At 46.6% G+C, this 20966-nt stretch overlaps 1 protein-coding gene across 2 annotated transcripts in view; it reads left to right on the top strand.

The window, feature by feature from the left end:
• The window catches only part of GPR50 (G protein-coupled receptor 50), a 125473-nt gene extending 107474 nt beyond the window's left edge, over positions 1 to 17999 (top strand). The window contains exons 1-2 of one of the 2 annotated variants that reach the window (XM_043492432.1): positions 10657 to 10728; positions 13441 to 17999. In XM_043492432.1, the coding sequence (XP_043348367.1) occupies positions 13575 to 14306 (732 nt within the window). In that variant the 5' untranslated portion in view covers positions 10657 to 10728; positions 13441 to 13574 and the 3' untranslated portion in view covers positions 14307 to 17999. Of the gene's footprint in view, positions 1 to 10656; positions 10729 to 13440 lie in introns of those variants that run through there. The other variant, XM_043492431.1, reaches the window with a different exon arrangement.
• Positions 18000 to 20966: the final 2967 nt, after the last annotated feature.

The following is a 20966-nucleotide window of genomic DNA, read 5'->3' as shown; positions in this document are numbered from 1 at the left end:
AGAGGGAGGCTGCCACGGTGGCTATATGATGGTCAGAAAGTGGGGCCGGCCGGATGCTGGAGGAGTGGGCTTGTGAAAGATGAAAGCGTGATAAATAAATGCAGTCCAACCAGGAGTGGCGCGACCGATGGGCCTCCACCCGGACAAAGGTGAACGTGGAAGTGTCATCCGGGTGGTGGTCGCGCCAGACGTCCACCAGGGAGTGGTGTTCGACTATCTCCTGGAGGACGGCGACGGTGGCCGGGCTCCGCTCCTAGATAGATGTTGACGAGGTTGACTACGCACCCCTCCATGCAGACCCAGAGGTGCAGCAGGCAGCCCGGCACAGCCTCGGCGACCCCCAGCACCTCGGGCCGTAGGTCGGGGGAGAACAGGGTCGCCACTCCAGCCGTACGAACTGTGAGGTGGCTAAAGTAGACCCTGTCCCCCCAATCCAGCCGCCAGCTGTCTTCGGCGGTCGGATCCGTATGGGTCTCCTGCAGGAAAACCACAGCGTACCTCCCTCTCGAAGGAAGGAGAGCACCTGGGACCTGCGGAGACCCATCCTACAGCCACGGGTGTTCAATGTTGCGATGGTAAAGGGTGCCATGAGGAGGGCTGGGGGGGATCCTCGCTGGCAGGGATGCTCGTGGCTCCCGGCGGGCCACACAGCAGTCCGTGACCCACCCCGTAGGTGAGTAAGGAGTCACGGAAGTGGCGGACCCGCTGGTAGGCCGCGGCGCCCTGTCTCCCGGTCCTTTTCCCCTCCCCCATGAGGGCCCTTGCGGCCCGGAGGATTTGATTAAAGTCCCCCCATCGCTGGAGGGCAAGCTGGACTTTGTTGTGGGCGCCACGGACGTCTTCTAGGAACTCCCGCAACTCCTCTCGCAGCGTATGGTGGGGGGGTGGGGTTACGGTCTCCTGATTACTTCCCGACGGGGCCCTTGGTACAGCCCCGTGGCCCACCGAGACGGGCAGACAGGGTGCGGACCCCCACCGGGGATCCTGATAAGTTGGCTTAAATGCTGGGGCAATAGGGGGCGGCGGAGGGAGGATAGCAGCCCCTGGTAGGTCGGGATGGGGAAACACTAAGGCCGCTCCCTGGGGGTCATCTGTTGGCAAGGGGAAGGAGACAGCCCCAGGAGCGGGAATAATATCTCAGGATGTGGACGGGATAGGGACAGGAGCGGGGCAAGGTTAGAGGTGAGATTCTGGGCGGGTAGAGGGCTCTCAGTGAGGCCGGGTGCAGGCTCTATGGTGGATTTGGCAGCCATGGCATCAGGAGGTGGACTCGCTCCTGTAGGGCCCTCTCCTGGGAAGGAGGTCGAATGCTCCTCACCAATGACTGGTGCCCCTGGTGGCTCAGGTCCCGGCCGCATGGCACTGGCCGTTGCCTCAACAGGTTCGGCGGCCCTCAGCGGGGTGCCATCTACAGCCAGGTTGATGGAGGAGTCCAGGGGCCTCTCGGAGGTGGGAGCGGAAGCAACGGTTAGGGGGAGGGAACATGGGGAAAGGGGGGCTGGAGTGAAGTCGCCTATATCGAGGCCCGCTGGCATAGGATCGTCCTCCCCCTGGGTGACCGGGGTCAGACACAGGGCCTCGATCTCCTCATATATTGATGGGAGATCAGTTTCCGCCACCCCGGGATTCTCCCTGCTGCCACCTGACGCGACTGTTGCCTCGGGGCACACTGCGGTTTCAGATGGAGCCTCGGGGGCCTTGGAGGAGAGGGACTCCCGTGGAGGGGAGATACCGTCTTCCAGTGCTGCCACGTCTTCCCCAGCCGGCTCTGGTGGGTGGAACACACCCGTGGGTAGAGCGGAAGGCTCGGCATCGGTGCCCCCCTTCCTGGTCTTCCGGGGGGCCTCCGCGTCAGATGGGAGGAGCGGAGCTCGAGCCTTCCGCTTGCCCCGCTTCCCCTGGACTAGGGCCCAGCCCTCCATGGCATCATCTGGGGGCTGGCTAGCAGGGGTCGTGTCAGGGGGCAGAGGCGATGGCTCAGGGACTCGAGGGGGTAACGGTGGGGCAGCACAGGGGAGGGAATATTCCCCTTGGGGCGGGCCCTCTCCCATGCTTGGCGGTGTCCCTGCCGCACCCTCCTCCACAGGCCCCGCCAGATTGCAAACAGCGGGGGCGGGGCTCTCCCGCTCATCTGGGCATAGTTGGGGAGGTGCCCCTTGGGCCCGGGCGGGAGCAATGGTGGACTGGGAAGGAGGAGGGGTGATTTCAGGCGCCGGGCAGCCAGGGGTGCTGGCGATGATGGGGCCGGTGCCCTGCCGGGGCTCGGGGGTCCCGGATGCCCTTCCTTGCCAAGCCAGGGGGCAGTCCCTCCGGACGTGCCCCATCGCCCGGCAGAGGTAGCACCGGGCCTCCCCCGTGGAATAATGCACCCTGTAATGGGTCCCCTGGTAGGGGACTAGGAAGGACCCCTCTAGTGCCTCTCCGTCACGTGCCGTCGGCGGCAGTTGAAGCTGCACTTGCCGGTGGAACGAGAGGACGTGACGGAGGGCGGGGTCTTTGCAGCCCAACAGGAGAGGGCTGATGACAGAGATGGGCTTCCCCAGGGTAGAGAGGGCGGGTAACAGGGCAGCATTAGGGAGAAAGGGAGGGACGGAGGTCAGGACCAGGTGGACGCCCAGGTCCTCTAGCGGCTCTAAGGGGACAAACGCCCCCTACCGCCAGGCCCTTCTCCACTGCCTCCTGGGCGGCGGCTTCCGATGCTAAGAAGAAGACGATCTTGCCATACATTTTGGAGGCCACCACAATGGCCGTGGGCCCCACCACCCTTGCCAATGCCCGCACATAGGTCTCCACATGGGGTGAGGTGGGTACCAGGAGGCAACGGATGCCGTGCTTCCTGGTCATGGTGGGAAAGGGGCCCCGGCTGCTATAGATGGTAGCGGAGGTGGTGGGCTGGAGAAATGACGTAGCGGCAGGCGGGGGGGCTGCCGCCACCTGGGCGTATGCTCTGGGGGCTGGGGGAGGGACACCTGCAGAGCTGTTGGAGGGAACAGCAGGGAGGGGCGCCCCAACTGGAGATGGGGCTGGGGCATTGGGGGCAGCCCTTGCCATGGAGGGCCTGGTCTTTTTAGCGGGGCCCTTCCCCTTCTTCTTCCCCTGGCCCTTCCCGCCAGCTGGGGGGACTCCCCCCAAATCTGAGGGGGTGAGAGACGTGGCAGCAGTGGAGGTCACCCCGGTGCCCCAGCGGGGGCGATGGCAGATGGTTTGGCAGCGGAGGTAGAAGCTTGTGGGGGTGACGGAGGGGCAGGCGGGGGAGGGAGAGCTCGGGCTACTGGAGAGGTCTCGCCCGTCTCATCCCCCGCCATCATGAGCAAGGAGGAAAGGGGGGACACCAAAAGGAGGAGGGGAGAGGGGAAGCAGGTCGACCACTCCTCCCCGCTAGGCTGCAGGCAGGGGAGGAGGGCGCCAAAAGGGGTGGGCTGGACGGGAGGCAATCAGGGGTTAGGGGTCAGTCACCGACACAAGGTGGAAATTCCGGCTCCTCTTGGTGCACTAGGGGAGGGGGGGATACAACAAAATTGAGGGTGCAGTGAAGAGGGTTGCAACTAAAATGGGGAATTGCACAAGCGCATGGGAGGGGGCATGGGCACACGCAGCAAGGGGCTACGTGGTCTGGGGGTAGAACAGGAAACCAAGGGGCTAGCTTCAGAGGCTGGGGCGGGGCAAACAAAGGCTGCAGAAGGAAATGGGCAGGGCAGGCAAACAAACTGGAGCAAAAGAGGAGGCAAAGCAAATGGCAAATGGGGCAGGTAGTAAAGGGCAAAGCTGGGGGTTAGGCAGTCCGGGGGGGGGGGCCCATGTGCACTTGCACAAGTCTTTTTTTGGCTGGCTGCTGCTTCTGGCCCAAAGGGTGGAAATAGGGCGTGGCAAGCCAAGCAAGCAGCTGAGTCCAGAGGCAGGAGCTGAGGCAGATGGTATACAGCCAGTGGGGGTGGTGGAGGGGGCAGCAGTGGTGGTAATAGTGGAGGGGTTGAGGGGGACACACAGATGGATCGGGGGGCAGCTCCACACCACACCCCCTGTGTCCCTACAAACACAGTCAAAACCCCCACCACAAGAGCACAGTTTGAAAATTACTCAATCTTAGGGCCCCCTCCACGGTGGTCTGCAAAGTCTCCAGGTGCTCCCCCACTGGTAGATGGTCCTCTTCTCCTCCTCGGGCTTCAGCAGCTCCAGCCAGCAGACTCCACAGCAGCAGCAGCTCCAGGAACTCCAGGTGGTGGTCCAGGCAGGCAGAAAGGACCCCACTCAGGTGGTGGTGGTGTCCACAACAGCAGTGGCTGGGGTCCCTCACTCCTCCTCTCTGGGGAGTGGGCTAGCAGCCCCCCCCCGGGGCTGCAGTTGGAGCAGTAGTAGCACTCGAGTGGGGGGTCCAGCAGCCAAGTAGCAGAGAATGGGGGGTGTCTGGCCCAGCCAGGGAAGCAGCTGGAGCAGCAGGGAGAGCTCAGGGCCCAGCAGCAGGAGTAGCAGCTTCCCACCTCCCTCCAAGCTAGAAGGCTATGGGAGAACAGTGGGGGGGGGGGGGAGAGACAGAGAGATTCGCTGCAGGCTAAACAAATCCCTGGTACCAGGATAAGTGAAATGGCAGCTGCTCCAGGTCAATTAAGATATCTGGGGCCAATTAAGAACTTTCCAGAAGGCAGGGAGAAGGCTAGGTTGATTGGGACACCTGAAGCCAATCAGGGGCTGGCTGAAACTAGTTAAAAGCCTCCCAGTTAGTCAGGTAGGTGTGCATGTCAGGAGCTGTGGGAGGAAGTTGTGCTGTTGGAGAGACTGAGTAGTACACACCATATCAGGCACAAGGAATGAGGCCGTGAGGTAAGGGTGAAGTGGAGCTTGAGGAAGTGAGGGCTGTTGCCCAGGGAATTGTACGTGTCATTCTAAAAGGTCAGCTACCATAGCTGATACTATTGGGTCCCTGGGCTGGAGCCCAGAGTAGAGGGCGGGCCTGGGCCCCCCTCTTTAGCACCCCCCCATAATTAATCACTGAGACTGGGAGACAACAAAGACTGTGCAAGGGAGGATAACTTCTCCTCACCTCCCTCGCTGGATTATGGTGAAAATGGCTCAGTAGACTGACCCTTGTCCCTAGAGAGAGAAGGGTTACGTGGAGCCTCTTAGGCTAGCAAAATCTGCCAGGAAATGCGGGATCCATGGAGACAAGGACAGAGCTTTGTCACACAATATATAATTATGTATTACTGGTATACCGCGCATACCCTAAAACTTGCATTTTCATTCCCATTGTGTTTGCTCGTGCACATGCATGTACGTGCTCTCTCTTACAAGAGATCAAAATACATCTGAGGCTAATACCAGCTACAACTGGTAATGGTAATTTAAGGGAAGTTCCTGCTGGGAAGGTATAAATGTATTATTTGCAGGCAGGATTCTTAAAGGGGGGGAAAATTGTAAAAGGATTCTATTGTGACAACTATGTGATAGTTAGCTCTAGGCTACCTTTAATATTAAATGGAGCTTTATAAATTAGAAGTCTGTACAGACTGGCAGCCCCATCTTGCATACCTGCACTTTCCTGAGCAGCCTCACAGAGCTAGATTCTGATCTCATTTACTATAAGGTAAGGAAGAAATCAGCATCCTGCCCATTGACTTCTGTGAGTGCCTGACCACACGAACAGTGCCTTTGATATTAAGGAGACTGCTTGTGCAAGTAAGCACTACTCATGTGAGTAAGGATTTTCAGGCTGAGGCCCCATCCTGCTAAGGCCCCTTCTTCTTGCATGAGAAGTTCTTATTCATGTGAGCAATCCTGTTGGACTCAGTAGGACTGCTTGCATAAGTGTTGTAGGGCTCTTTGTGTTTGACATTTTAAGGCCCAGATCCTCAGCTGGTGTAAACTGATGTCGCTGTGTTGACGCAAATGGAGTAATCGCCATTTCCACCAGCTGAGGTTCTACCTTTTGAGTCTGCAAAATTACACTCACATCATGAGTGCTCCTTTAGAAATGAGGGTGGAAGGCTTAACTTCACTGGGGCTACTTGGTTGACAGGGTTACAGGCCTGAGTCCTTAACAAAATCCAGATGTGAGAAGCCTTTTGGAAAATAGGGAATTTAATCATCAAGGATGCGTGGGGAGTGGGGGTGAGGAGGTGCTGTGTGTACAAACGTAACTGTTCAGTACAATGAAACTGGCACTTAAATAACTAAATCTGGTTTAATTCACACTTTTGTTGTTTTATTGCAAATCTGTATGAACACTTATTTCAGATTAAGAGCATCTTTCACTACAAGTCAATTAGGAATCCTATTTGGACTAAATCAAAATAAGGGCTTGTCTATATGGTGGAGTAATGCACTCTATGGGGGTGGGATTTCTCAAGTGTGTTAATGTGTAGCACATTAATTGGTCCATGTAGACTCTGCTGGTGCGCACTTAAGGTTCTCTAGTGCGTTTTAACATAGTACTGTTTCAAAAAGCACTATTAAAATGCACCAAGAGTATTTGCAAGGACCAATTCAGGTGCAACACATAGTGCACTTTAGAAATCTCACCCCCATAGAGTGCCAAAGAGTCATAAGATACCCTTAACTTGAAATAAGGGTCCACATGCAGCCTTACACCAAAATAACAACCTGTTTAGTTGTTTTTGGTACCAGTTTGCATGTAGAAAAGCCACAAGCTGTCAGTGCATTGGGAGGTACAAAGTACATTCCTCTCGATGGAAGGAATATTAATGACTTAAAATATGACCAAAACTTTCAAAATCTGTGGCCTAAAACTAGGTTTTTAAATCCATGTTTTACGCCTAATTGCCCTGACTTTTTTGTTGTTGTTGTTGCTTTTTCCCCCCGAAGGTGCTCAGTACATGCAGCTCTGACTGACTTCAATTTGTGGGTGCTCACCATCTGAAAATCAAGCCACTTTTATATAAAAAGCATAAATGTATGCCCCCAAGTCTAAAACTTTTGCTTATATTTATTTAAAAAAACCCCCATCCTACAATATTAGTCTGATTCTAAAGTCTGTCACTGCTACTGGAGTTTCCAGTACTCTGCCTTTGATAATTAGTAAATGTCAAGACCTTTTTTGCTCCTGGAAGTGGACTTCCAGTTCACACCCTCCATAAAGTCTGTGAGAACTATTTAAGCTAGTCAACTTCCCGCCAAAATAAATCCAGGGTTAGTTTTTCTGAAATGATGCTTGGGTTAAAATTCCTGATCTGGTTTTCAGGATTCTGACGTCCATCCTCTTGGCACTGGGCTTTCCGGCAGGCATGAGAGCAGAGATTTCTGAGAGCAAGAGCTAGAGCACAATTTCTCAGTACAAATGGGATATCTTTATCATTTTAAACCTTATTTCTAATAAAGCCATCTCTCCTTCTCCCAACCCAGGTGCTCATAGTGACACACAAAGAAACCACTATCCAAATAACAAACATTCTTGTATGTTCCAATATACAACACAATCAAATAACTCACCCCTTCCTCTTTCTGGGAACTTCATATCTTCATCTAATTTTGTCTCTAATTTGATTCCCCTTTTACTCAACTACCCCAATTTTGTGGGCAGATATGAGCAAAATTCAGAACCTGGTACCACCACTTCTCCAGGGGGCTGCCAAATGATTTGGTGCCTGATTTGGTGCCAAAGCCCACTGATGTCAATGGAAGCCTTTCTCTTGACTTTTTGGTGGGTTTGCGGTCAAGCCTGCTGACATGCCATTTCAGGTAGGGAATATCTAGACAGAGGGTTATCCCAACTGCCATGGAAGACTGTACTAGCGCAGCCATGAATTCTTTGCCAGGATCACTGGCAGTGTGACTTTTCTCTCCCTGGCTTCTAATATCTCTGTTACTTCTATGTATACTTAAGTGATGCTAAAGGTATGAAACAGGATGTGAAATACCTATTGTGCAGTGAAGCTGATGCTTTGGAATGCATAGCAATCCCATGGTTTTATTATGATCTCATTTCCTCCTCCTCTTGTCAGTTACCTATTGTGTGTTATATGTAAATATTTTAAGTTCTTCAGGGCGGGGACCATGTCTCTTATGTCTGTAAAGTTCATACACTTACGTTTTATTATATTTATCTGGCGTACAATGTACTGCCTGGGTAATGAGCAAAAGGAACTAATTGGTGGTTTGGTGTGTTATGTGAAACGAGTTGATGACCTACTCCAATACCTAGTGGGGAGGTGCAGAGGCAGCTAAAGCAGGCACTTCTGTATTGGGGAGAGGAGGTAAGATGGGGCCTGGCTTGGGCCATCCCTCCTTGCCAGCACCCTCCTGAACAATGCAGAAGAACCCCCGCAGTTCTGGTGGCTCCATGTGGTGCCTTGTGTTTTCCATCTGTCTGCAGACTCAGTAAAATATCAATGCCCATTGGCAGGAAATTTTTACAGCCACCCAGGCTAGAAAAGCAATTGCAAATGAAAGCTTGATTTTCATGGTAAACTGATATGAGAAATTCCTCAATGCAGGGAGGACATAGAAGAGGAAGTATTGTGGTGTAGAGCTGTCCTGGGAAGGGCTACCACCCACTTCCATGTGATGGAAGGTTAGCCAGAGCATGAATGTTTCTGCGCATGACAGAATTAATTCTATAGAGGGCCAAGATCAGTGACTACATTTTAAAAGGCTCTGAATGAAGTGTGAAATCAGCAGAAAAACTGCACTAAAGCTCAACAGAAGCAGGAATAAATAATGTCCTTACGTGAACCTAAAATACGCACATGGTTGTAAAAGGACGTTATAATTGGGGGTCATAAGTTATGTTAGAAAAACTGACCAAGCGAGAGGGAATGTAGATCGCATTGAAGCACTTGGCATTGCACTGAAGTGTTGTGATTAGAGAGCTTAAAGATAAGGATTCTGGGCAACAACCTGGTTTGGGGTTAGAGAAATAATATTGTCACTTTAAATCACAAGGAACTCTGCAGCATCTTGGAGTCAGGAAGTGATTGTTAGTGATTGTCAAGAAAAGGTTTATCAGGAACATTCATTTTGGTACAGGGACAAGTTGAGGTTTTGCAGGCCCTGTGCATAATGGGTCAAAGACTTCAGCACTTCACATGGGCTTTAATAACTTTTTCTTTAAAAATTACTCATTGTCAGCTGAGCTCCAGACTCTGAGTCGCCATGAGCCATTCTTGAGTCTGGATTCTTGTTTTCAGATTAGGGGGGATTGAGCTGCCCTTTCATCCTGACACGAACTGTTGGCCAGTCCTGGTGGCTTTTTTGGACTAAAAATAGAAATGAGCCAAGCCAACCATCTAACTGCAGCATGATTTTGGATTAGCCTACAGCATTTGCAGCAACACCGTAGCCAATGATTGTAGCTGAATGTAGATCTCAGGAAGCCCGGTGATGGATGTCACATCACTACACAGAGATCTTTTTAGAGTTTGCTCAATTATCTTGCAGCCTCTTGCGAGACTCTGGTAGTCACTTTGACAATGGGACTTGAATTTATGAAACTGATCAATGGGTTGAGATGCTCTCTGTAGCAAGTGAAGGTCATAATAGTTTAAGCATGCCCTCTACTGGCATTCTACTGGTTTTCCCTTGTGTTTTAGAGGTAGAGGCATGGAGGTAGCTTTTTCCAAGTGCACTGTCCCTAGCTGGCTCACAGTCTGGCTATATGAGCAGCTATTTGATTGGTAGCTAACATTAAACAGTATTATCAACTCCTCCTCGTGGCTCTCCCTGTGGGGGGCACCTCTGCGGTTGCTCCTCTGTAGAACTCTACCAGTGATACTGGCTGCTGAATGAGCGTATCCCTGCTGCCAAAGGCAGGAGAACCAGCAAGGAGGAATCCTGTTGATTCCAAAGATCTGCCAGGTTGGGAGGCTACAACCTGTGATAGCTCACCCCTCTGAACTAAAGGGATGTTCACTTGGAAAGTCATGGAGTTTCCTAGCCCTTCTGACCCACTTTTTCCTGCAGGTCTGTCCAAGACGCCAAGTCCAGTCTCTTTTGAGAAGTTAGCCAAACACCAGCCTACCCTATGGAATATGCAGCAAACTTGCTTATCTGAGATGTAAGATCCACAGATGCCATGAGCTCAGTCTCTTGCTAGTTATGCAAAGTAGCAATATACTGGTCTAGTTTGAGTGACAAGCTGGGTAGCAGAGGTTTCCCCATCTCAAAATGTACCAAATTTGGAAAAATAAGCAATGAGAAAAATGGGAGGGACAGGAGAACCCCTGTAATTTTCCAGTTCATTTTGGTTTAATGTGTTTTCACTGTTTCTATTCTCATAACTTTTAAAATGAAAAATGGCTTTTCAATTAATACAAATATTTTTTCCTTGAAATTTATTTTTTTTACTAAATAGCAAAAGTAGAATTTCTCAGAGGTTTTTTTATAACAAATTTTAGTGGGAAACTTTATTTAAACTTTTATTTAGTGGGAAATTTCAAAAATAATTTTGAAAAGTTTCTTGCAAAAAGTTTGGCATTTATGATGGACTCTGCTCATTTTTTTATCTTCACTGGATTATTTCTTCCCTCTGTTGCTTCTACACCTTGCAATTTTTTCCCTAAACTTTGTAACACATGATAAAGTGTGAATCCCACCTCTTCCTCCCCCTAATGTGACATTTCATCCTCTTGTCCCCATGCTGAACTCAGCCTGCACCTGGTCATGTTCTTGACTAAGCATGGCTTTGTGCTCTGCTCAGTCTGACACTGGAGGTGCTTCTGTTTTGAAAGGAAGAAGATGACTGGTGTTGGAGTCTAAAGAATTCTCTACACCCAAAAGGTAATTCAGATTTAAAGTGCAATAACTATTCCAGAAAAATTCCGTGTGTAGACAAACCCGAAGGGGTTAGTCTCCAAAAGCAGCTCCTTTTTTGGAGCTCTTGTCCCTATCTTCAGTCGTTGCAACCTTTCTTCCTTCCTTACCACTGCTGTTTTTTTTCTTTTCAAATCTTTTCCAGACACCAGTATATTTACTTTGTGGTTAATGCTTGTGGTAAAGGCAGTAGGCAGACCCTTCATACATTGGGCAGGTGCTCTCGGTTGCTGAGTAGCTTCCTCTCTCTGCTGCATTATAGTGGCTGTTCTGCAGGACAGGTTATACAGCTCTCTTCCTTTATTCCTTCATAGATGGCAATGTCTGCAAGACAAAGGATTAATTGGAACCAGAGTATTTTCAGAAGAAAGGGGGATAACATTTCAGTCAGGAGTAAAGTACAACCGAGACCGTGGCAGAGAGAAGCTTTAGTAAAATAGTCCAATTGAACCTCAAGAGCTCTGAGATGGCAAACTATGTGAAGAGGGCATGAAGGGTTCATCTCAATTCACTTGTATTTTACCATATGTAATGCTGTGTAACAGGCCTATAGATTGTAGGTCACATCCCCTTCTAGTTTCTAGTTCACATGAGCTGGTGGCCTCCTATGGTTGCTAGCTCAAGCAGGAGACGTCTGTTCAGACGGTCCTGGCTTCAAATACTGCTGATGTCCCATAGTGGAGGTTCTTGCAACTGCAATCCAGGATCATAAGAAAATACTGTATCTAAGCAATTGTGGGATTCCACCCCAGAATAAGCATAAAAAAGGGAAAGATTCTTAACCAAGCAAGATCCCTTCTTAAGAGGAAAATTCAATCCATAAGCAGGTGTAGGTTTCACCTTGTCACTTAAAACCACAATGCAGGCAAACCAACATGCATTCACTTTTCTTTTCTTTTTTTTTTCTTTTCTTTTATTTTTAAGATCAGATTCTTGTGAGTGTTCACATTTCCCATTGCAGCTGCAAGAGATTCACAGAAGACCGGGATGGGGATTGGCTCAGCATTAACCTTAGCATTTAATATCTTCCCAAGTTCTCTGTTGTCAGGGCTGTATGTTACACTTTTGAGGTTAGAATTGGAGAGCCCTTGTGTGGGTTTAGAAACCTTTCTCTGGGGAGGAAAATAGAGGGAGCTTGAAGATTTCCCTGTAACTCAGAAAAGTGAGGTCTCGTGATGAACCCATTATTATACCAAGGGTTCAGAATGAATGGCCAATAACAATGTTTTGTAAGGCTAATTAGTTCTCCTTTCAGTGTAAATCCAGTGTAGCTCCACTAACTTCAGTGGTGTTACTCTGGATTTACCCTGGTGTAGCTAAGAGATTGGCCTGTCCATGTTAATTATTCTTTGTATAACAGTAGCTCTGAGGGACATGGCCCCACTGTGCTAGGTGCTGTATGAATAAAATATTAATGTTCATATGAGAATATTGATGGGAAAATTCTCAGGATCAGAAGTGTATCTTTCTCACTATTGAATGTAAAGAGAGGAGTTTAATGATCTATGATTATTACTTTTTTTTTTATTCACGGCTGCTCTGTTGAAGACACCCAATGCGTGCATGCAATGCTAACTCAGTAGTGTCTGTTTCAACCCTAAAGATTTCTTCCTGGTGAACTTTCTCCAAGCTAGTGTACTGGCCCCAAACCTTGGGTCCCACATGCTCTTGGTTCGCTAGGGCTGGGCAGATTTTAGTTTCTGGCTCTGGGCCAGTAGGCACACTCCAGGTACAGACCACGTGTCTGATACCCCTCTTGGTAGTGGGGACCCCACAGTACAAGCACCAGCTCTGGTAGTGAAACAAACACCAGCTCTCCCAAGCTTCCCCAGTAGCTATTGAATTCTCCCAGAGTTCCACTGAAACTGTGGCCCCTCTGGTGTAGTTTCTCCCTTTGGGGACTGTGTGGCAGTGAAAGCAAGGGACACACAGATTCTGCATAGGAATTTGTAAACACACACAACTCTTAGCACACGGGCTATACAGAGTCACAAAAAACAACAAAACCTGCCCGCAATCCCTGTCTGTTTCATCACTAATCCACAAGCTCTTTGGCATATGGTCAATGTCTTTTCAAAGTGGTCCAATATTCCTCCTTGTCTGCCTCTGGTCCTGGTGTGTTACCCACCCTCTCTGCTGGAGTGACTCCTTTTTGTAATGTTGCAATCCCCTTTGTCAGGTGATCACCCCTAACTGCATTAGTCTCTCATCAAGTGATCTGTTGCTTGGTTAAAAGCCCACCTGGGAAAAATAGTTTAGTTTTTTGTTTTGTTTTGGTAGTAGTAAAGTAGCTAGCTTATGTGCTTAAGGGGCTTCTATTTGAATGGAAGAACGTCCAGGTCAATGAGCCTTGATCGCTTTCCTTTGTTAGCATTCTGCTGGCTGCAGAAACTTCTCCTGACACCACCTGAGGTTTTCAGCTCAAGATGGGGAGGGTACAGGGCCAAGGTGAAGGTCCAGAACCATTTTACCATTTTAAAAATAAGTTTGTTAGTCTCTAAGGTGCCACAAGTACTCCTTTTCTTTTTGCAAATACAGACTAACACGGCTGCTACTCTGAAACCTGTCATTTTACAATCAAACTGGCGTTCACAAAACAAACTGGAATTTGTAGTTTTGCTATAGATGTATACAAACCTATGCTAACCTGTCACCATCTCTCTTCTCCCTTTTTTGTAGGTAACATCTTTGTCGTCAGTCTGTCTGTAGCGGACCTAGTAGTAGCAGTGTACCCTTATCCTCTCATCTTGAGTGCCATTTTCCATAATGGATGGACACTGGGAAACATTCACTGCCAAATCAGTGGGTTCCTCATGGGCTTAAGTGTCATTGGGTCCATTTTTAACATTACAGTCATAGCAATCAACAGATACTGCTACATCTGCCACAGCCTCTGGTACAATAAACTCTTCAATCTGAAGAACACCTGCTGCTATCTTTGCCTGACCTGGATACTGACAGTGGTGGCAATTGTGCCAAACTTTTTTGTTGGATCCCTGCGATATGATCCCCGGATTTATTCCTGTACCTTTGCCCAGACTGTAAGTACATCATACACCATAACAGTGGTGGTTGTTCATTTTATAGTCCCCCTGTCTATAGTGTCGTTCTGTTACCTACGGATTTGGATTTTGGTGATTCAAGTCAAGCACCGGGTAAGACAAGATTCCAGGCAGAAGCTAAGAGCAGCTGATGTTCGGAATTTTTTGACCATGTTTGTGGTTTTTGTCCTCTTTGCTGTGTGCTGGGGGCCATTAAACTTTATTGGTCTTGCTGTCTCTATTAATCCTTTGGAAGTAGTGCCAAAAATTCCAGAATGGCTCTTTGTCCTGAGCTACTTCATGGCCTATTTTAACAGCTGTCTCAATGCTATGATATACGGGCTTCTCAATCAGAACTTCCGAAAGGAGTACAAAAGAATACTACTGACTCTGTGGGCTCCGAGGTTGCTGTTCATCGACGTGTCGAAAGGTGGGTCGGAAGGACTGAAAAGCAAGCCCTCCCCAGCTGTAACAAACAACCACCAAGCTGAAATACACTTATGAATCAGAGCAATGCTATGTATTCTGGGGTACAGTTGTGTGTATATAGTATGCAAAAGCTTTTCTACCTGCACATTTTAAAAGCTGATATCACGGGGCCCAATGCTGCCAGCATTTACTCATCCGAGAACTGGGTCCATTTCTACACATGGCATCTGAGTGCCTTACTCACTCACAGAAGTACAGCTTTGAGTAAGGATTTCCAGGATGGAACCTACAGACTTTATTTTTCACCACGTGCCTAGGTGACTTTGATGCACTTGCCACACTGCTTCTCACAGATGGTTAGTACCTAAGCATTCAAAGTGCATGTAGATGCAGTTGTAGTTGAAACTATAAGACCTAGCAAAAGAGCCCTCTATTTTGAATTTTTTTCTAATTCCATCCTTTTAGCATTAAGTAATGCTGAACCAAACGTACAAGATCTGAGCTATGAACTGCATGACTAACTTTGTACCTTTTTAGGTTAGTTAGATTAGTCGGTAGTCACATAATATGGGCATGATGGCTTGCACTGTCTCTTTAGTGTTTTAGTAACTAGCCAGTATGAGATGCAAGGCAAAAGCACTGTTTTTGAATCTATACAGATGTTGAGTACACTTGCACTTTCTTTTCCAGGCCGTGAACAAGAATACAACAAGTGACCTAATCTAATTGCAGAAAGAGATTCCGAGCTTATTTCTAATTTTAGGCAATCTTCAGTAACGGCCTGCATTCATTCCAAACATCTCTCAGAAGTCCCTGTCATGTGAATGTAATGAAGTGTAACAGAATCCCATCCTTTTAATTCAGATGCCGACTTTTAATAAATAAATAGAAAGGTGAACTCAGTGAAAATATTTGCACTTGCAGACAAAGGCAGAAAGAAAAGGGAACGTTCATCCCAAACATGTCTCATCGCATGTGCCCCATTACATGAATGCAATGAAAAAGGCAACTGGAGAGTTTTCCTTCTTTTTACTCTTGCATGGAGTCACAATATGGAAATGGGGGTGTGGAACCTATGTAAAAATATTTACACGCCTTGAAAAAGAGTGGGAACATACTCATTTAAAGCCTGAGCTCTGCCCTTTTGTGATTGCTGTCAATGCACTGCAGTATCGTGTAGGTCCGTGTTACAGGCGAAATATATGCACATTGGGCAGAGTTAAGGCTTCTTTAATTGGTAGAGGGATTTGTCTGCAAATGTGAAATTTTTTTTTTAACCCTTTAGACCAAATTGAGTTCCTCCTTGAGAGGTCTTTTAAAAAACTGGTAGCAGAACAAAAAGTGAAGCAGTCCCATTAAATCAATGGGAAAAACTCTGCTGTCAGTTATAGGGTGTGCTTCAGTTCAAACCAGTAGAATTAGGCTGGCTTTACATGGGTGTAACAGCGACACCGAGCCTGCTCCTGTTGATGTCAATGGGAGTACGCTGTTGATATTGATGGGGGCAGAATCTGTCCCTTATGGCAGTTTATTTATATGACTAGTCTCATTGGGCTAAAGACAGAAGGATGTGACCAGGTCTCTTGTCAAAGAAAGGACCCAATTCTGCATTAATGAAATCTATATTTTTTGCCATTGATGTCAGTGGGAGCAGGATTTGGCCCACAGGGCTGATCCTCTGAGGTACAAAGGCCAAGATTTTTCAAAGATTTAGGCATCTAATGGAGATGGGTGCCTAGTGGGATTTTCAAAAGCACATAAGCAGGTTAAGCACCTAATTCTCATTGACGTTAGTGGGAGTAGGGAGCTTAACCTGCTTACGCCCTTCTGAAAATCACACTAGATGCCCACCTGCGTCTGTAGATGCCATGAATGCTTTCTGAGAGGTGCTGAACATAGCTCCCACTGAACTCTGTCGGGGAGAGGAGTTGGGAGAAGTTGTTCGTTGAAGGACGAAGCCCAAAAAATGTACACGGCACACCTTCTAAATAAGCAATACAGTGTAAGAAGCTGTTCTGTGGCATGGCTTATTGCAATACAAATTGTATTTACAGGGGGCTATGATAATTTGCTACTGCATGTTTTCAGACTCCAACTTCTCAGCTGCTTCACATGATGATTGTGTTTTAAATACTTGATACAATTATCTCATAATAGGAGCTAAATCGAGTCATGTTTTTAAAAATTGGCCTTTGGCTCTTCAGAGTATGGCCAAATAAGGGTATCTGATGTGGGAATTGGTCCTTTTCGCTTCAAACAATACCCATCTGAATGGATTTATATCCTTCTGTGCAAACAAAACATTGAGTCAAACTTGGATGCAAAAAGCACCAAGGAATTCGTAACCGCAGGGTTGAGAGTTCAAGTTGTACTCACACAGCAAATTCTGTTGCGCTGTGATTATCATTTCAACTGGTTTGCAATTAGTTGTTCATTAGAATCACATTTGCAAATAATATCCTTAAAAAGAAGCATATTTTGTTTATTAAGACAATCATATGGAATCCTTTAAAATTTGCCAAATGTCTCCAATTCTCCATGCCCCACTACTGAGATTTGATCTCCTGGATTCTTTCTCTTTGTAACAGAATGTTCAGTGAAGGCCATGTTGCTTTTTTTCTGAAGCTTACATTTTGCACTGTCTTATTCGAAACGCATCAGAAATAACAGCCAGTCAAAGTCAGAATAGAACTTTTGAACACCAAAGACACTCCTAAGATTTGGCTGCTTGGGATATCTGATCTAGTCCTGTAGCAACAGGACTGCGTTATGGAGCCCAAACTGCCTCAGTGGAACAGCACTCCAGGCCTGGGCTGTAGGAATTAGAGGTGTTATACTCCTATGCATCAAGAACAGTCACTGCTGACGTGAACTAGACAATGTGACAGTACAATATTCTTGCTGCAGCCATTGAGCACCCTCAGCTCACAGTGAGGTCAGTGAGAGCTGCAGGTACTCAAGGCCATATGGGGACATGGTAGGATCTACTGCACTGCAACTGCAGGTCCTTTAATCGCCTGGGCAGCACCTGATGAACACAGGGCCTGATCCTGCCCCATAAGAGTGGGATTGGGTCCCTTAAAGGAACTTGGTGCATCCTACAAAATGTAAACGTCACTGTAGTGCAATCATTTCAGAAGCACTTTGCATGTCTCGGTGTAAGTTAAGATTGCCTGTAAATGACCACAATGAAGTAGCAGCTGTGGTTGGGACCTTGAGCCAAGCTGCACTGAAGCTGATTTCTGCAACATAAAGCAAGTTAAAAATGGAGAGTTCAGCTTTGAGGGGAGAACCTGGTGCCATGATACCATGAACATGGTGCTTGGAAGTATAGATTGACTCTTATATTAAATTCGTTTAAAAGTGCCCCAAGAAGGAGTTCCTTTGTTTGAATTTCTGGTTGTGGCAGCCTAGAAGAGACTGCTAACTGAGTGCCAGGAGCTTATTTGTTAACATTTGTTTACTGGAAAAAAGGGAACTGGATCTTAAATTGGGGATCCTGAGGAAAAGTTTGTGTTTCCCTATTGGAATCCAAAGTGGGGTTTTGAAAGTGATCCCACAGCTTAGAAGGAACTGTCAGCTGTGGATCTGGCCTTGAGCTTTGGAAAGTGAAGGTCATATTGGGATCTCCCTTTTGCCAGTAATAAACCATTTGCTCTGGATTAACCCTGGTGTCCCTAAATACTGAATTTGAGCCATAATTTTAAAATTGCCATAGTAGCCATGAGTGAGAATTTATTGCCGTGACAGGAGATGAATCTCTTGCCATTTGATAAAAGACAAGGAGTGCTTGTGGCACCTTTGAGACTAACACATTTATTTGAGCATTGCTCAAATGCATCCGATGAAGTGAGCTGTAGCTTACGAAAGCTTATGCTCAAATTTGTTAGTCTCTAAGGTGCCACAAGTACTCCTTTTTCTTTTTGCGGATACAGATTAACACGACTGCTACTCTGAAACTTGCCATTTGATGATGCCAATGAATGTTTAATCTATTTAAGAAGAATGTAGTTGAGGTATTTATATACAAATCTATACAGTGTTTCCATTTCACCATTTGGTTAAGAATTCTTCACTTTGCTGATCTATTGCTGTTCATTAAGAAAAGTATTTATTCCCTTTATCTATCAAAACTGTAATTTTAACATTGGATTGTTTTTTTTTAGCAAATATGTTTTTTGAAATAAATATCTGAAATGACTCCTTGGCTTTTGGTTATGACTAGAAAGCAGATTGGTATGAGCAGGTACAACTGGTTAAAAGTGGGAACTGAATTTTTCCAGGACGTACATGAGCCTTGACTGCAAAATTCCAGTCTGGAATTAGAACACCACAAAATCTGGGGAGTGTCTTCAGATCCCTGGTTATGGTACAAGTCTACCTTCAATACAGGAGGATGTTGGGGAACAGGAGTCGTTACGCAATGATGCTTCATTCATAAGTGGGGAGGGGGGACGAACTCCCTTGCTTGGAACTACTATGGACTGGGATGGATCTGGGGCCCTTTGGCATGTATGTTTGTCATCCAGTTGTGGGATGCCGTCTGCATCTCTTTATTACCCATTTCTTGTCCTCTCCTGAGAGAGACTATAAAATTATCAATATGGCTGCAATGGTGCAGAAGAACCTTTTATAAAATAGCAGACGCAGACTATAAATTGTGCTACTGACAGATTTTTTCAGAGTTGGGATTTAGACCAGTGTGTTCTCCATGCAGTAAATGAATATTCACTAGCCTTCTGGATGTGAAAACAGTCATTCATACACTAGGTTATTAAATCACTAGTGAGGTGTTACACAGGAGTCCTGTATAGTTAGGGATGGCAGGAGTATTAAATTATCAGTGTAAACTGATCTTTCTGTCTGTAATCATGCTAGCATCCGTAACTTCTGTTAAAATCTCTAAAAATAATGCTATTTCTTTTATTGAATTAAAAATTATTTCATGGTTTCTGTATGCATCACTCTGGGATGTATTAGCAGCCATGTGTGGGCAAGACATGAGAAGTAATTCTTCCACTCTACTCAGCACTGATATGGTCTCAGTTAGAGTACTGTGGCCAGTTCTGTGCATCATGCTTCAGGGAAAGATGTGCACAAATTGGAGAAAGTTCAGAGGAGAGCAACAAAAATGACTAAAGGTCTAGAAAACATGACCTGCAAGAAAAGATTGGAAAAAAAAATTGGGTTTTCTTTAGTCTTGAGAAGAGAAGACTGAGGGGAGGACATAACAGTCTTCAAGTACATAAAAGGTAGGGTGATAAATTGTTCTCATTATCCACTGAGGACAGGACAAGAAATAATGGGCTTAAATTGCAGCAAGGGAGATTTAGGTTAGACATTTGGAAAACCTTCCTAACTGTAAAGATAGACAAACACTGGAACAAATTACCTAGGGAGGTTGTGGAATCTACCTCATAGGGAGGGTGAGGGGGTTTAAGAACAGGTTAGACAAACACCTGTCAGGGATGGTTTAGATCAGGGGTTGGCAACCTTTCAGAAGTGGTGTGCCGAGTCTTCATTTATTCACTCTAATTTAAGGTTTCACATACCAGTAATACATTTTAACGTTTTTAGAAGGTCTCTCTATAAATCTATATATTATGTAACTATACTATTGTTTGTATGTAAAATAAACAAGGTTTTAAAAATGTTTAAGAAGCTTCATTTAAAATAAAATGCAGATCTTATCAGTTTAGTGCAATGGTTCTTAACCTGGGGTGCACGCACCCCCTGGGGGTGTGAGACATGCAACATTTTTTTTTAAGACTGCAAATCATCGAAAACCCAAATTAAGCACAGGCATATAAGTACAACTACTTTGTTTCATCAAACCTATGTATTTATTAACATACTTTTTTTTAACGATTACTGTAATATACAAACAAAGTTTTCAAGTTTTTAAGCTAATTGTAGTGTAATTTTTGATAAGGGGTGAGAGAACATATTTTGAGAACTCCAGACCATCAATGGGCTGAGCGGGGCAGAGTGTAGTGTATTAACAGAACCCCAGATTGGCGGCGGGCTGAGTGGCTCAGCCCGTTGCTGGACTGGGGTTCCGTCCGCCGGCTCCTGCCAGCCGGGGTCCTGGCCGCTGGCCCCGCTCAGCCCGCTGCTGTCCTGGGGTTCCGTTCACCCAGGCTGGCAGTGGGCTGAGCAGGGGCGGCAGCCAGGACCCCGGCTGGCAGCAGCGTGCCAGTAAAAATCTGCTCGTGTGCTGCCTTTGGCACGCGTGCCGCTGATTGCCGACCCCTGGTTTAGATAATACTTAGTTCTGCTTCAGTTCAGGGGAGTGGACTGGATGAGCTATTGAGGTCCCTTCCAGTCCTGCATTTTTATGATTCTGTGTTCATTCCATTGAAATGTACAGACTATTCAGATTTTATGAATGGCAGTATCAGTGTTTGTGCTACCACGCTCTGGGTGTACATGGATTCCCAACGGTTAATCTAAAATATGAATGACATTATTGTGAAACTCAGGAAATAGAACTTTAAGAATAACTAAGTTTTCCTCTTCTGTAAAATAAAAACTAAAGGACATTCTTTCAGTGCATCCTAAAAATATATGCATGAGATGCACTATATGTAAACCTAAATGAAATCAAGGCATACTTGCATCTTATTGAAGTACCACTCAGCTAACATACTCTCAGGTATGGCTTACGATGTATAAATAATTAGCTCCATCTCCTCAAGCAAAATGAAGAAATATGGACTAGTAAAATGAAAACTG

Source organism: Dermochelys coriacea, chromosome 9 (genome assembly GCF_009764565.3).
Source record: "Dermochelys coriacea isolate rDerCor1 chromosome 9, rDerCor1.pri.v4, whole genome shotgun sequence".
Lineage (NCBI taxonomy): Eukaryota > Metazoa > Chordata > Testudines > Dermochelyidae > Dermochelys > Dermochelys coriacea.
The sequence above is the reverse complement of the archived record's forward strand: the minus strand, read 5'-3'. Positions and strand labels throughout refer to the sequence as shown.